At 31.1% G+C, this 16,056-nt stretch overlaps 1 protein-coding gene and 1 long non-coding RNA gene across 2 annotated transcripts; both read right to left on the bottom strand.

The window, feature by feature from the left end:
* Window positions 1-2,390: 2,390 nt before the first annotated feature.
* On the bottom strand, window positions 2,391-3,864 carry LOC136232313 (uncharacterized). Its single transcript, XR_010690463.1, has 4 exons — window positions 3,658-3,864; window positions 3,500-3,555; window positions 3,196-3,404; window positions 2,391-2,613 (listed from the first exon to the last, which is right to left on the bottom strand). It is a non-coding gene; the product is annotated as an uncharacterized lncRNA (long non-coding RNA).
* Window positions 3,865-13,277: 9,413 nt separating this feature from the next.
* Window positions 13,278-15,561, bottom strand: LOC136233395 (cytochrome P450 77A1-like). The gene has a single exon (XM_066023032.1). The coding sequence runs from the start codon at window positions 15,559-15,561 to the stop codon at window positions 14,035-14,037; it is 1,527 nt and encodes a 508-aa protein (XP_065879104.1). The 3' UTR covers window positions 13,278-14,034.
* Window positions 15,562-16,056: the final 495 nt, after the last annotated feature.

Below are 16,056 nucleotides of genomic sequence, written 5' to 3'. Positions count from 1 at the left end.
TTTTAATATTATCATTGTTTTTTCTTTTTTGAAACCAATATTATCAATTATTAAGGGTAAATTACACCCACTTTCCCTAAACTTTGAAGTTACTTTCATTATGGCTCCTGAAATTTATATTTTATTAACATAATAATGACCCATTTTAATGTTGATCAAGATGATTACTCTAATAATAGGTAATCTTTCATTATATTTTGATAAAAATGATATTCTAAACAACTTTAATTTTTTATTTTTTTAAATTCACTTAAGTGTTTTTGGTTAGGTGAGAGAAAATGATTGTTTAGATAGAGAAATATCCAAACATTATTATTTGAAAAATTGGAAACTATGGTTATATACAACTTTAATTCTTGAATTTTTTTGGCTTATTGCATATTTACACCCTTAAACTTAGCACGTTTTGCCTATTGGCACCCTAAATTTTCAAAATAACATATCACACACCTATAGTTGGCTTTAAAAACATATGGCACACCTATAGTTGGTTTTAAAAACCTATTACACATCTGTAGTTGGCTCATTCAGACCTCCTACACACAAAATCGTTGATCTTTCGTGTTTAACGGATGAGGTGGTATACGTGCTATAGAAAAAAAAAGAAAAGCGTGTGAGTTCGTTCGGTACGTCACCTCATCTTTCAAAAACGAAAGATCGGCGATTTTGTGTGTAGGAGATCCGAATGAGCCAACTATAGGTGTGTGATAGATTTTTAAAGCCAACTATAGGTGTGTTATATGTTATTTTAAAAGTTCAGGGTGCCATTAGACAAAACTTACCAAGTTTAAGTGTGTATGTATTCATTAAGCCAATTTTTTTCGTTATAAGATTATCATGGTCATTTTGACTTAGTTAATTTTACCCATAATGTTGACAAGTTTAGTCAATTTCAGACATTATTATATAGAACACATATTTTATAACTTATTCTGCACTAATTGCACAAGAAAATATATTTTTGGCAACGGAGAATGTTGTTGCGAAAAATATTTTTAGCAACAACAACACATTTCGCAACGACTTTCAGTTGTTGAGATACATTCCGTTACTAAAGGTAACTGCAACGACATCCTGTTGTTGCGAAAAAATATATGTTTGGCAACAACACATATTGTTGCAAAACGTTTATTGTTGCAAAATATGAACGACATGTTAGAGAATAAAATTTATCTTTTGCAACAACATGGTCGTTGCTGTTGATTTTTTATATTTTGCAACAAGTTGTGGCGTTTCTTTATATATTTAGACTTTTTGAAACAACGTTTTATATTGTTGTATATTTTGTATTTTCGCAACAACTTATATTATAGCTATATAACTTTTTTTCGCAACAATTATTATCGTTGCCATTAATTTTGATTTTGAAATTCCGCAACAACACATGTCGTTGCTATAAATTTTGACATTTTGAAAAATTATTATTTTTTATTAAAATTTGGATTGAAGGGAACTCTTTTATATATATATATATATATATATATAGGTAAATGCAAAAAAGAATATATGAAATGGTTTTTACGCAGTAGATTATCAAACAATTATCACCAAGTTGCCCAAACATTACTACTGATTTTTGAGGAGTTTTTCTTCCTTCCTTAATGATGTCTAAAGTATTTTTCCCAAGTTCTCCAAATTAATAATTAAAGATGAGTGCATTTTACCTTTCAAATAATTATAGAAAAATAACAATAAACATAACAGAATGTTATCTAATAATTTTAAGATGGCATACAGCTCATTTCGACCTCTAAACTATAAGGCCAAAATCAATTAGCCTCATATTTTATAAATCGGCAATGAGGTCCTTAAACTATACAAAATTCTCCAATCAAACACAAACTAACAAATCTAACTCAATCCTAACTAAATGCCAGCTCTTTCTTTCTCTTGCACAGACGAGCTTCTAAAATATAAGCAATTTGTATGCTACTGTCTATCCCTGACTTATGCATATATTAGGTTCTTCAATAGAAGAGTTTCACTGAGCCTAAGATAAAATTGCAAAAATTAAATGTATCTAAAATCATGTATTGTTGCTCTTTTATTTCGACTTAACTCCGCGTCCACAAACTTCTCTAGTTCTTCTGCTGCAGCTACTGGAAAGGTGAGAACTAGTAAACATAAAGAGCCTATTGAGAGTTCCATTGCTTTTTTCACCAACAATTGAGATACTAGTACCTAATTGCAAATTATCTATGCAAGAAAAAGAGTTATGTACCTGCAACCTTGGTCTTTTTTCTTTATTTTTTGCAAGTGTAACATACCATGGTTTGCTAACTACCGTTGTACCATTCATCTTACGAAGTTGGAAACTAAAGATAAAATAGAATAATTTAAAATTGCAACACAGAAAAATACATTGAAAAACAATAGCTGTGAAATTGAAACTATTACTTAATGCATTTAACTATTTCACATTCACTGTGACTACATGAAAGGAATGATCCAAATTTATATGGCAATGATCACTAAACAAATCATCAAAATATATAATCCAAGGGGAAAACCTGTATATAATGTGTTTGATAGAAGCAGAGGAAGAAGAAAAAGAGTGTTGGAGATTTCCATTGAGGTAATTTTCCTTGATGCCATTCGGGTACACCAAATCAACTGCAAAGATCATACTCTTCAGATCGAGCAATATTAAAATACAAGGAATTGTTTGAAAGGAACAAGCATAAGTTTTACAACTATTAACAATCTGCATTGCAACTCCAATTAATAATCTGCATTAATGAGTTTTCGAATTAACACATACATCTTATACATGCCTTCTCTGCACTATGATTCAAATACAAAAATTACGGACAATAGAAAACTCCCAAGTTAGATAGCACTTAACTTAAGCCATTGTGAGGATAATATGCATCAACAAACAACCATGAAAATCCAAAATACTCCATAAAACATCAATGTTTTCAAAATTGAACTAAAAACAAGATAAAAGTAACAACTTAAGATACACCTATAAGATGTCCTAAACCTTTTATACAGTAAATAGGTCAAACCATGTATGACCCTCAAATATTTATTAACCATATATCAATTTTTCCCTAGTTTTGCAATTGAGAAAAGATACAATACAATTGATCTACTTATAGCACCTTATAAGCAAATCTTATCACCAAGTTTGGGGTAGTTAAGTGGCAAAAGCTACTTGCAAAAAACAAGAAAAGTTAGAAACCTCCATACCTCTTCCAGTTCTTTGGAAAACCCAAATCATTGATTTGTCACACTCTTGATGGTTTCTGCATAAACGAAGACAGATAAATCTCAGATTTCACTGATCCAGCTGTATCTATATTCTCTCCCATAACCCCTTCAAGATTTTTAAGACCAAATCGCTCTACCAATCAATTCAAACATATATTCTTCTCATCAACAACATAATAAAAGTTACTCTGCAAGCACAAATTTTATCAATGTCAAACATAAAAAAGAACTTGTAATTTTTCAAAAGAATGAAAGATTAAAGGAAGAAATAGATAAAAGTAACCTCAGGCAAAGCCTACAGTTGAACGATCCCGGCCAGACCTGAACCCTAGAAACCAACTGCACCAATATTTGAAATACAACACCAAAATTCAACAAGTTGGAGAACTCGTAGAGAACAGGAGAAACAAAGAGAAAATATAATGTTGGAGATGCTCTAACCTGGTAAAAGGAAAGCCATTGTGCTAAATTGGGGATTTTGTTAGATGATTGATTGGAACCCCATGGTGGAGGTATGAATGTTGTCTCCGTAAAAGTGAAGGCCTGAATATGGTGAAGCGATGAAAGACGATGGTATGAACGATGGTAGAGTTTCTTTGTCTCTAGGTTTCAGTAAGAATTAAGGTCGAAGTGAAGAAAGAACCATGGTCGAATTGAAGAAAGGTGAACCATGTTCCAATTAGGTTTCTGTAAAACACAAATTTGGGAAAAAACTGTGAGTAGGTGAAGCGTTGAAGAATCATAAGAAAAGTGAGCCATAGTCTGAATTTGGCTATTGAGAGAAGCGGGAAAGATTCGCGCTTAAAATTTGAGAAATTTTTGTTCAAAAAATTTCTTTTTTATTTTTACGAATTAACCAGCGGGATTTGTAATAAAAATTTACCAAATATTTATTTTAATCACGAATAATAGCTAATACAATTTAATACCCCTAATATTTACGGTCAAGAGCAATTTTACCCTTAACATCTAAAATAGTGCAATTTTACCCCTAACATTGACAAGTTGAGTCAATTTGAGAAATTATTCATCAATTCTCGGTCATGAATCTTATCATCTACGCTTCACATGTGTGTCATTTTATCACTCATTAATAAAAAAAATTAAAAATTATACTGTCTTTTGTACGAGTTGGAAAAAAAACATTTCAAATATTTTGCTAAATTTATAAACATTAATCTCCGATTCTATTATTAAATCATACAAAATATAAAATATTTTTTTAGAACCAATTAATATGGAATTTATGTAGAATAAGAAACAAAATATTTGTTTTATAATAATGTCTGAAATTGACCCAACTTACAAACGTTATGGGTAAAATTGCACTATTTTAAACATTAGATGTAAAATTGCTCCTAATGGCAAACGTTAAGGTACTTTTGTACCTTATCCCAATTTAGTATCACTATAATTAACCATAATACTTTTTCTTAAAAAAGAAATACTGTAGAAAAGAACTAATGATATTAAGTTGTTAATGAAATATTTTGTATCTTTATTAAGATTTTTTTATTAAAAATAAAAAAAAAAATGAGAGAGAAAAAAATAATAATTCTTGTACTGATTATGTTATTTCCCTTATAATATTTATATTTAATAAAAGACTTTTCTTTTTATTATTTTTTTCTTATTGTATTCTTGTAATGGAGAGAGAGGAAGAGTCACATGATGAGTAGAAAAAAAAAGATGGGGCATTACGAGTTATAACTATAACTTAAGCGTTGGTTTTTAAATTTAGTAATACTAAAACCTAAAATAAGAACTATTTATATTTATATATTCATAATAAGTCATTAAATGAAAACTAGTTTAATAATTAATGTATTTATATAATTAATATGTATTAATGTATTTTACTTTTTGTAATTAATCTAATAATTTTCTTTAGGAACAACATATATTGTTGCCCAAAAAGGTATTTTAAACACAACAACATCTAGTTGTTGCTATAAACACTGTAATGTTCAGCGACAAATATTATTGTTATGAAAAATGATTTCACAACTCCCGCCAAAAATATTTATGGATGGAAAATGAAAAGAAATTTTCAGCAACAAAATTCTTCTTGCAAAAAAACGATTATTCATAAATAATATATCTATATATATAGGTTTTAAACTAAATAGTTATTATTGTTTACATTTATAACATATAAATAAAATAATAAAATATTATAATTTTAATTATATAATTTATTAAATATATGATATTATTTTAAATATTTATTTTATTTTATATTATAAAAAAATACATATTTATTTATTTTTTAATTAATTTAATAATTTTCTTTCACAACAACCTTTTTTGTTGTCAAACTATTAAATTTTTACACAATAACACGAAGTTGTTGCTATAAAAACTATCATTTACTGCAACAACAAGTTCTCGTTACTGTAAATGCTATCATATACAGTAACATCACGTTGTCGTTGTTGTAAATGCTATCATTTATAGCAACAGCACACGGTCGTTGCTATAAATGCTATCATTTATAGCAATGACACGTAGTTGTTGCTGTAAATAATAGTATTTACAATAACAAGACTATTGTTGCAAAAGTTGTTGCTTTTTTTCTACAAATCTTACCGTGTGAAATTTTTATTTGGGTAAAGATAAGAAATTTACAGCAACAACTTTTGGTAACAACATGAAAATATTTGTTGCTAAAGTTCATTTTTAGCAACAATTATTTCTGTTGTTGCCAAAAAGCAATTTTCTTGTAGTGATATCAGTTGGTTCTGAAAAAAATATTTCATATTTTTATGTGATTTAATTATAGAATTGAAGATTAATATTTATAAATTTGGCGAAATATTTGAAGTTTTTTTTGTCAAACTCGTACAAAAGACAGTATATTTTTTTCTTAAAAAAATCCACGTCTAATCATGTGTCGTGATATGTTACTAATGAGTGATAGAATGACACACATCTGGAGCATATATGACAAGATTCATGACCGAGAAAACAGTTTGATGAATTAATTCTCAAATTGACCCAACTTATCAACTTTAGAGGGTAAAACTGCTCTTAGCTGCTACCGTTAGAAATAAAATTGCACCATTTTAGATATTAGGAGTAAAATTGTTCCGGGTAAACGTTAAAGATATTTTTATTTTCACCTTATCCAACAAATTTGAATAAATGATCCAGTCCACACTACCCGAAAGGATAGGACTCTGCACCAATGCTTATTAATTTTAGTAAATTTGGAGCAAAGTTTGGCATTTATTATATAGTCTTTAGGTGAAAGCAGTACACTCACTCTATTTAATGAACACTTTATAGGTAAACATCAATCTATCATGTTTCATGAAAAATAAATGGACAAAGTAGAAAAATATATTTTTATATTTTTCAATAAAAAAATAAATTTATCTCTAAACTTATATAAATAGGGCTGTAATCGAGCCAAGCCGAGTCGAGTTTTGACCTACTCAAGTTTGGTTAGCTATAAAATTAACGAGCTCGAGCCCGAGTCAAAATTTAGCTTGCTCAAGCTCGACTCAGCTTATTAGAAAACAAACAAGCTCGAACTGAGTTTCGAACTTGTTTCGAACCCAAAATCCTCTTTGAACTTGATTTATTAAGAAAATTATCTAATCATGAATTGTTTGTGAGTAAATCGTTAATTGTATTTATGAAGTTTGCTCGTAAATAGCTGCTCTAGCATGAACTTTATCTTTTCACACATCTTTAGGGAAGGAAATAGAGTTGCTGATGTATTGGCAAAGTTTGGAGTCTCTTCCTCTGTGATCAATTGGTGGCCTTCAGTTTCTGATTTTTACCACAGGTTTATCAATAATGACATTTGTAGTATTTCGCATTTGCGTTTCTCTTGACTTTTCCTATCCTTTCTCCTTCCTCATTCTTTTGTTTGTTCTCCTTCCTCTTCTCTTGTTCAAACACTCATTTTTTTCTTTTATTTATATATTACGGGTTTGACAGTTCTTGGACCATGAGTGCTCACCCCGCTCAAGTTCTGTCTCGTCCCAATTTCTATCGGGAAAAAATTGTGTATATAAACAAACTTACGAGCAAAGTTTGTGAATAAATAAACAAGATGCTTACAAATAGTTCGTCTATTACTCATTCTATTAAACTTACAGCTTTTGCTTACTGACTGTGATCATCCTCCATAAACTTAGACATCATAGCGTGTTCGTCAGACAACAGCCCCCTGCCCCCTGACCTTATGTTCGTGTAATTGCATATTGATAAGTGGACTCGTAAAATTTAACCGCATCTCATGTATAACCAAACTAGATATGTAATCGGTTTGTGGTCGAACCGACCGGTTCAATCCGATTTTTAAAATTTAATTATTTAAATCCAGTTTTATTTTAGCAATAAATATGTTGGTTTGAAGGATTAAATAATGACAACTGTGGCAGGAGGTGGTTGGTGGCATACCTAGTAATGAAAAACTAGTAATTATAAATTCCATTAATTACTTTTTGTTACCTTCCATTAATTACTAGTTTTTTTTAAGAAAATTAATTTATAAATTGGGTAGTTTTGCAGCAATATTAAATTACCACTAACATATTAAGGAGACCATATTGTTGCATCTGGAGGAAACCAATAATAAGTGACATTCCCATACTATGAAATTTCATTAAAATTTGTGAAATTTAAGAATATCTCACAAAGGTATATATAAATTACTAATAGAATTAAATATTAATTGGGTAAATTACACCCATGGCCATTGAAATTTACACATTTTAACATTATGGCCACTAAATTTTAATTCTTAACAGTTTGCTCACTGAACTTTACACTTTTTAACACCGGTGGCTACTTAATGCCTTAAAATGACCGTTGAGGTCTCAAAATAAAAAATTTAAAGAGTTAATGATACTGTAAGAAACTTTAATTCTTGAAAATTTTCGTTTTGAGACCATTTAGGTATTGTTTGGTTAGGAGAAAGAGAATTAATTTTTAGAGAGCGAAAGCTCTAAAAAATGTAGTTTCATGGTAAATATGGTTATGAACAACTTTAATTCTTTAATATTTTCATTTTGAGGTCATTAAAGGTCATTTTGAGGAGTTAGATAAAGTTGAGTGGCCATCAATAGAGGTGTCAAAATGGCTAAAAAAATTGACCCAACCTATTTAATAAATGGGTTGACCCAATCCAACCCATTTAATAAATGGGTTGTAATAACCTATTTGTATAAAGGTCAAAATGACCCAACCCATTTATTAAATGGGTTATATGGGTTGACTCATTTAACCTATTTAACTAAATCTAATTAAAAATTAAACAAAAATAAAAAAAACGTAGAAACATAAAAACATAAAAATGTAAAAATTACACGGATTGACTCATTTAACCCAATTAACTAAAATATAATATAATATCTGGTTATCCATCCTTTTATATGATATAGTCTCTTAGTGTAATTAAAATTCAATTTAAATTCAACTAAGTACAAAAAGAACTAGCGTAAAAAACCTAGAAATTTGTTCATTTGAATTTCAATTAACATACACGTAAAAAACTATTAGTCCAAATAATGTAATGTTCTATAAAACAAACAACAACGTAGTAATCATCCAAATCATCAAGAATTTTTGAAATTCCAGAATTTTTGAAATTTCAGAATATCTAGAATTTCTGAAATTTTTGAAATTTCAGAATTTTTGATATTCCAGATTCTGAAATTCCAGATTTTGGAATTTCGGAATTTTCGAAATTCTAGAATTTTAAATTTTAGAATTTTTGAAATTCCAGAATTTTCATATTCTGGAATTTCAGAATTTTTGAAATTCTAGAATTTCAATTCTTCAGATTCTGAAATTCTAGAATTTTTCAAAATTCCAAAATTTCTGAAATTTCAGAATATCTGGAATTTCTGAAATTTCAGAATTTTTGATATTCCAGATTCTGAAATTTCAGATTTTGGAATTTCAGATTTTGGAATTTCAGAATTTTTGAAATTCTAGAATTTTTAAAATTTTAGAATTTTTAAAATTCCAGAATTTTTATATTCTGGAATTTCAGAATTTTTGAAATTCTATAATTTCAATTCTTCAGATTCTGAAATTCTAGAATTTTTCAAAATTCCAAAATTTCTGGAATTTCAGAATATCTGGAATTTCTGAATTTTTGAAATTCCAGAATTTCCAGATTCTGAAATTTCAGAATTTCAAAAATTCAGAAATTCCAGATATCCTGAAATTCTAGAATTTCCAGATTTTGGAATTCTTTAGATTCTGGAATTGCAGAATTCTTCAGATTCTGGAATTCTAGAATTCGTTAGATTATGGAATTCCAGAATTCGTTAGATTATGGAATTCCAGAATTCTTCAGATTCTGGAATTCCAGAATTTTTGAAATTCTATAATTTTTTAAATTCCAGAATTTTTGAAATATGAAATTTCAAAAATTCCAGAGCTATGAAATTCTAAAAAATTCTAGAATTTCGGAATTTTAAATTCTAGAAACTTATTGAATTTTAGAATTTCTGATCTATGAAACCATGTGTTTTTTTAAATTAACCCTTAGTTTTATAAGTTTTTTTTTTAGAATATATATAATTTAATATTTCGTGGAATTAGAGAATATTATTTTTTGTTTTAGACGTTTTGTATGAGAAATAAATGAATGTTTTGACGAAATTATTTATTGGGTTGTCGTCACAGCCTCACATCCTCACATTTTATAAATAAATAAATATATTATTTCAAAGGAAACTATATATAATCAATTGAAAAATCTACTAATATTAAAGAATAATATGAAGAGAATAATTCTGATTTAGTGGAGCAATAATTCAAATTTCATTCAATAATTCAAATCTACTAATATTAAAGAATAAGTATTTGTGGTGGTTTTAAGATAAATAAGAAACTAATGGGTGATTCAAAAAAAAAGAAGAAACTAATGGGTTATTGGGTTGACCCTGCCAAAAACCTATTCAACCCTTTTATTATATGGGTTAAATGGCTCAACCTCTTTATGACCCAGTCCATAAAAGGGTCAACCCTAACCTATTTAAATGATGGGTTAAATGGGTCAATAAATGGGTTATGACTCATTTTGACAGCTCTAGCCATCAATGTTAAAAAGTATAAATTTCAGTAGTCATACGGTTAAGAATTGAAGTTCAGTGGCCACAATGTTAAACTGGATATAGTGCAGTGGCCATGGGTGTAATTTACCCAATATTAATTTGTGAAATGAAATATATTGAGATTATGTAAGAGATAAAAAGAGATTAATTCTGCTCACTTGAATTATTTGTTGATTAATGGAAAAAACATATTTAAGCCCCATGAACTCTACCTATTTTAAGGTTCAAACTCATGATCAATTATTTTTCCACATCGAACCGTTGATCTTTGATCCTGTTATTGATTCAACTTGTATTAACTTTTCCGTCGAGTTTGGGCGGCACACATCGTTAGGGCGATTCGGCCTATTGACGTGGACAAATAAAAATAAGAATTTATTGACTATGATAGATAGAGAGTAAAAAGTAAAAAGAAATTACGGAAACCAATTTCCAGTAGATTCTTCCAATATCGATTTTCTCCTCTCCCATTTTGTACTTTTCAGTATTAGAATCGTCAAATCGATCTTCTTCTTTTCCAAACTCAACGGAAAAGTTAAATATGGGTTGAATCAATAACATAATAAAAAATCAATGACTTAATATGAACAAATAATTAACCAGAAGCTTGATCTTGAACCAAGTAAAGTTCATGAGCTTAATTATGATTGTTGCCTTAATTAATTTGATTTATAATCTCATACTTTTATTTCATGGAAAAAAATTATGATCATTTGATTTTTAAATTTCACTTAATTTTATACATGATATAACCTTGTTACACGTAATTAACCTCGCGCATCATCCTTAGAAGTTAACAAGTAATCATGTTTTGACGGGTAACGGATACTCTGAAGAGGTATTCCCCTAATGTAGAAAACCTTCCCATGATACCCATTACCCATGGACCTATGACTCAGCAAACAAGGCCTCTCCTACATCCCTGTCTTTTGTACGGTTCTATAATAGCGATGAGAATAGTAAAAGAATGTGAGAAATGGTTCTCAAGATAACCTCCACTATTTAGTAACTTTTTGTATCAAGGTAATTGTATCACAATTTTATAATATATTATTAAAAGGTTAATACGTTGATATATTTCAAGTTATTCTAAACTCAAATATATCTGTTATATATTTAAGTCTCAAGTTCACAAAAAAAAAAAAAAAAAACAATCAACCAAAATTTATTTATAATTTGTTTTGGATATATATAATTTAGAAAAATAATTTCAAGTTAATTATACATATATTTAATATATATAAATATTATTTATTTAGGTCATCCGGTCTAAGCAATCTGAATCATCCAATTCGACCCAATAACCTGCTGCGGCCTCTCTATAAATCTGGTTTGATGTGTGGTCCGATTCTGATAACATTGATTAATATTGATACATATTTTTTTAAAAAAAATTGATGAAATTTTGCCCTTATCTTTTTTTTTTTTTTTGCGCGTGAATTTAGGGATGGCAACGGGTAGGGTACCCGCAGGTAATGCCAATCACAAACCTGTGTCCGTTTATTTTTTAATTACCCGTACTCATCTCATTATCCTAACGAGTATAATTTTTGTATCTCATACTCGTCCCATTTAATTCGCAGGTATCCATACCCATTAAGAATTAATAAATAAAATAAAAAGTATTAAAAATTTAATAAAATATAAATTTAATAAATCATTCATCTAAAAATTGAACAAATTAAACCTAAGTATGTTAGTGGTATCACTCAATGATTGAAAACAAAATGTAGTGATTCAAATATCATATCTTACATCTAAAAAAATAATATGTTTAATATATTAAAGAGTTATGACAGGTAACGAGTACCTGAAAATGTATTCTCATATCCGTCCCATTACCCATTAGGATAATAGTTTTGATTTCATATCCATCTCGTATCCTTTTATACAAGGTACATCCTAATAGGATTGGATAGTACCGGTTGTGATCCCTACTTGAATGGTTTCTCATTCTCATTTTTTTTAAATCAATACTATTATAAATTATTAATGATCGTATCTAAAATGATGTAAAAATTAAATATGAGTCAGTCAATAAATTTGAAAAATGAGAAAGTCCTCTGCCCGAAAGGATAGGAGTCTGCACCAATACTGAACTTGCTGCTTTTCATGTACCCGCATCACCAACTTGCTGTCTTTATTTATTTCATTAACAACTACATGTATAATCTTAATTTGCATTTCTTAATCCTACAGGTTTAATTATCTCTAATCTACAGATTAATTATGGTTAAACCAAGTCTAGGGCTCTCTTATATATAATCAGAGTCGGAGCTACGAGATGCACCGGTCATTACACTTCACTGAAAATAATAGAACTTAATTAGGATAAGATATAAAAATATTTCTAACGTTTATAATCAGAAGTAATTTTACTGCCAATGTTGGCAGCTAAGATCAATTTTATCTCTAACATTAACAAGTTGGGTAAATTTCAGACATTATTATAAAACACAGATATTTTGTTCCTTATTTTGCACAAATTGCATATCAGTTGGTTTAAAAAATCATATTTTTTTATGATTTAATAATATAATTTGAGATTAATATTTATAAATTCGGTGAAATGTTTTGAATTTTTTTGTCTAACTCGTACAATAAACGATATATTTTATTTTTTTTCACGTTTAATAATATATTTATGATTTGTTACTAATGAGTGATAAAATGACTCAAATGTGAAATGTAGTTGACAAGATTCGTGACCAATGAGACAGTTTGATGAATTATTTCTCAAATTTACCCAACTTGACAACGTTATGGATAAAATTGCTCTTGGTTGCCAACATTAGAGTAAAATTGCACCATTTTAGATATTAAAGGTAAAATTGTTTCTGGCTATAAACATTAGTAGTATTTTTTGCACCTTATCCCAACTTAATTTAAAGTACTAGTTTTCTATATATATTGTTACATGGATAGGGCTAAGCCTTAAGAGACAAATAGAAAACGAACAAAAACAAATAACAAAGCTAAGTTCTAACTGCATGAGAAAGACAAGAACCACACAGGTCAGAAAAGATAAAATTATGGATGCCTATATGAAACACATCATACTTGTAAAGATTTAAAGATAATCTCTGTTCATAGTTCGCTATCCAATTAGTAGCTCTGTTCCCCTCTCGAAGCACATGGACCAGTTCTAATCGCGATCATACAACTCTCGACATTTACTAACAAGCCAATAAAGGTGATGTCTATGCTCCGTTCCATAGCTAACCCACCAAACAACAACCAATGAGTCCAGTTGAAAGATGATCTAATGATAGCCTTTAGCCCAAGCTTGCTCCATTCCAAGATAAAGCCCTCGTAATTCTACAAAGAGAGCCGTGCATATACCATGGTTAATCGCATACCCCCCGAGCCAACCTCTCCTAGCATTACGCAAAACACCTCGTGAAGAAGCTAACATCGGGATGCTCTTAGTAGCACCATTCCGATTAACTTTGATCCATCCATCGTCTAGGGTTTTTTCTATCCAACCAAAATTTCCCGCAACAGACTCCTCATCATACTTTGCTAAAAAAAAAAAGCTTTCTGGATCTCAACGACATGCAAACGAAGAAACTCGAGCTTCTTCGAACAAGCTCAAAAATCCGCTTATAGCGCCAATGCCATAGCCACCAAACCACCGCGATAAAAACAACAAAAGTACTAATTATATTATTAGAATACATAATGATTTAGATAATTAATTTCTATTACTCCTAATTAAGTTAATAGTACCAATACTTCAAAATTCCCTCGGCAATATTACCGCCTTCAATGGATTCTTCATCACAACAGTAAAAGCAAAAGTCTCTTTCGGGTCAGGCGGATTATTCGGGTCAGGCAACCACTTAAAAGCCTGAACCATCCTAGCAAGCAACAAATGCACATGCAAAGTACCCAAACTCCAAGCGGGGCAAATCCTCCGACCCGCCCCGAACGGAAGCATCTTCACGCCACGTGTCCCGGTCCAATCCACATCAATACCATCACCCATTAAAAACCTCTCGGGTCGAAACTCACCCGGATCCTTCCACATATCCGGATCCTCAGTAACCCATGCTGTATAAAGCTCAACATTAACCCCTGCCGGAATAGTAAACCCCCCAAGCTCCGTCTCCTTCGTCGCCGCGTGAGATAACAAAAAATGACTTGGTGGATGTCGCCGGAATGTCTCCTTCACCACCGCACCGAGATACGCCATCTTCTCCACGTCTTCTTCTTTAATTAACCGATCTTTTCCGACGACCTCGATGATTTCGCTGAATAACTTCGCCTGAATCTCCTGATTCGTTACTAATTCAAGCAGCGCCCATTCGATTGCGGTGGCGCTCGTATCAGTCCCGGCGCTGATTACTTCCGAGCAAAGAGTAACAAACTCTTCCTCTCCTAACGGACCTTTCTCCGCCGGTTTGAGTTCGAATAACGAGTCAATATACGATGCACCGATCGGACTCACCATTTCCGAGTCAGGATTATGATTATGATCAATAAAAGCTTTTCTTCTTCTTATCAATGGAACCAAACACTCCATCTGTTTCTTCCTCAGCTTCACCGCCGCTCTCATTTTCCGGCGAAACAACGGCGTTAAAACCGGTAAGAAATCAGGAACTTTCGGAGCTGTAATCATCATAACATCCTTCAAAACACCTTCAATATACTTAATCCGATCCTCCCCAATCCTAGCTCCGAAGCAAATACAGATCAAAATACTACAAATCGTAAGTCTACAGTTCCTCATCACCTCAACGACGCCGTTTTCATCAGCATCCTGTTGAATCCGTTTCATATGATTCTCCGACGCCCAATCTCGAATCCAGCTACACTGTTTAACCCTAACCGGACTAGTCACCTCCGTGACAAAATTCCGGCGAAGAGCGCGCCAGAGAGGGCCGTACTCGGCGGAGTTTATAGCGCATTTTCCGACGCTGAAAACTAACCGGATCGGGGAATCGGGCGGGCGGGAAGCGAATACGGGGCCCCGTTTAACTAAAGCTTCGTGGATGAGTTCGGAGCTGGTGACTATAACGAGAGTTCGTTGACCCATTTGCATAGTGAAAATTGGACCATATTTTGCACGTAAATCACGTATTAAGAAGATGAATGGACGGTTTTGGAGGAGGACTTGGCCTAAGTTTCCGATGAGCGGCCAACCTGGTGGTCCCGGGGGGAGATTCGGGGTTGGACCACCGTGGATGGTGGAGGAGTATCGGCGCCATAAATAGAGAAGGAAGATTGATGAGAATAGGGTTAGAATGTCTATAGAATCCATTTGATAGGGATAGGAAGTGTTAAAGAAGTGTGTGAGGTAGGTGTTCTTTTATATAGATAGTGAAAAAAATTAAAATAAAATAATAGAAAATTAAAAAAAAAAAAATTAATGTAGGGTAAAATTTTGTGTAATAAATTGGAATAAATAGGTGATGTGATTACATCACCGAGAGTCTACGTATCAATCTGTAATTGCACACAAACAAGATTGAAGGAGTCGTTGTACAGTGAATTCGCTCTGATGTTAAGTCATTTTATGAAATGATTGGATGATTGAATAACTAGTGTACTTTGAGTCGAGCTTACTTTATTTATATTGATGTTGAGTTGTAGAAGATGACTAGAGATTGTGGAGTGGGGTGAGTCACGTGTCTCCTATTGATAGGAGGGAATGTGCCATATAGTAGTGCCTAGTATCCTTTACGTCTATAAGTCCGTGATTCTTGAGATCGGACGTGATTATGACAACGACTTGATCCTTGACTGGGCTAGTAAA

This window comes from Euphorbia lathyris, chromosome 6 (genome assembly GCF_963576675.1).
Source record: "Euphorbia lathyris chromosome 6, ddEupLath1.1, whole genome shotgun sequence".
Lineage (NCBI taxonomy): Eukaryota > Viridiplantae > Streptophyta > Magnoliopsida > Malpighiales > Euphorbiaceae > Euphorbia > Euphorbia lathyris.
This window is presented reverse-complemented; position numbering and strand designations above follow the sequence as displayed.

Bases quoted from the DNA above. Each gene is read 5' to 3' on its own strand.
- LOC136233395 (XM_066023032.1), bottom strand. From the start codon at position 15,561: ATGGATTCTATAGACATTCTAACCCTATTCTCATCAATCTTCCTTCTC.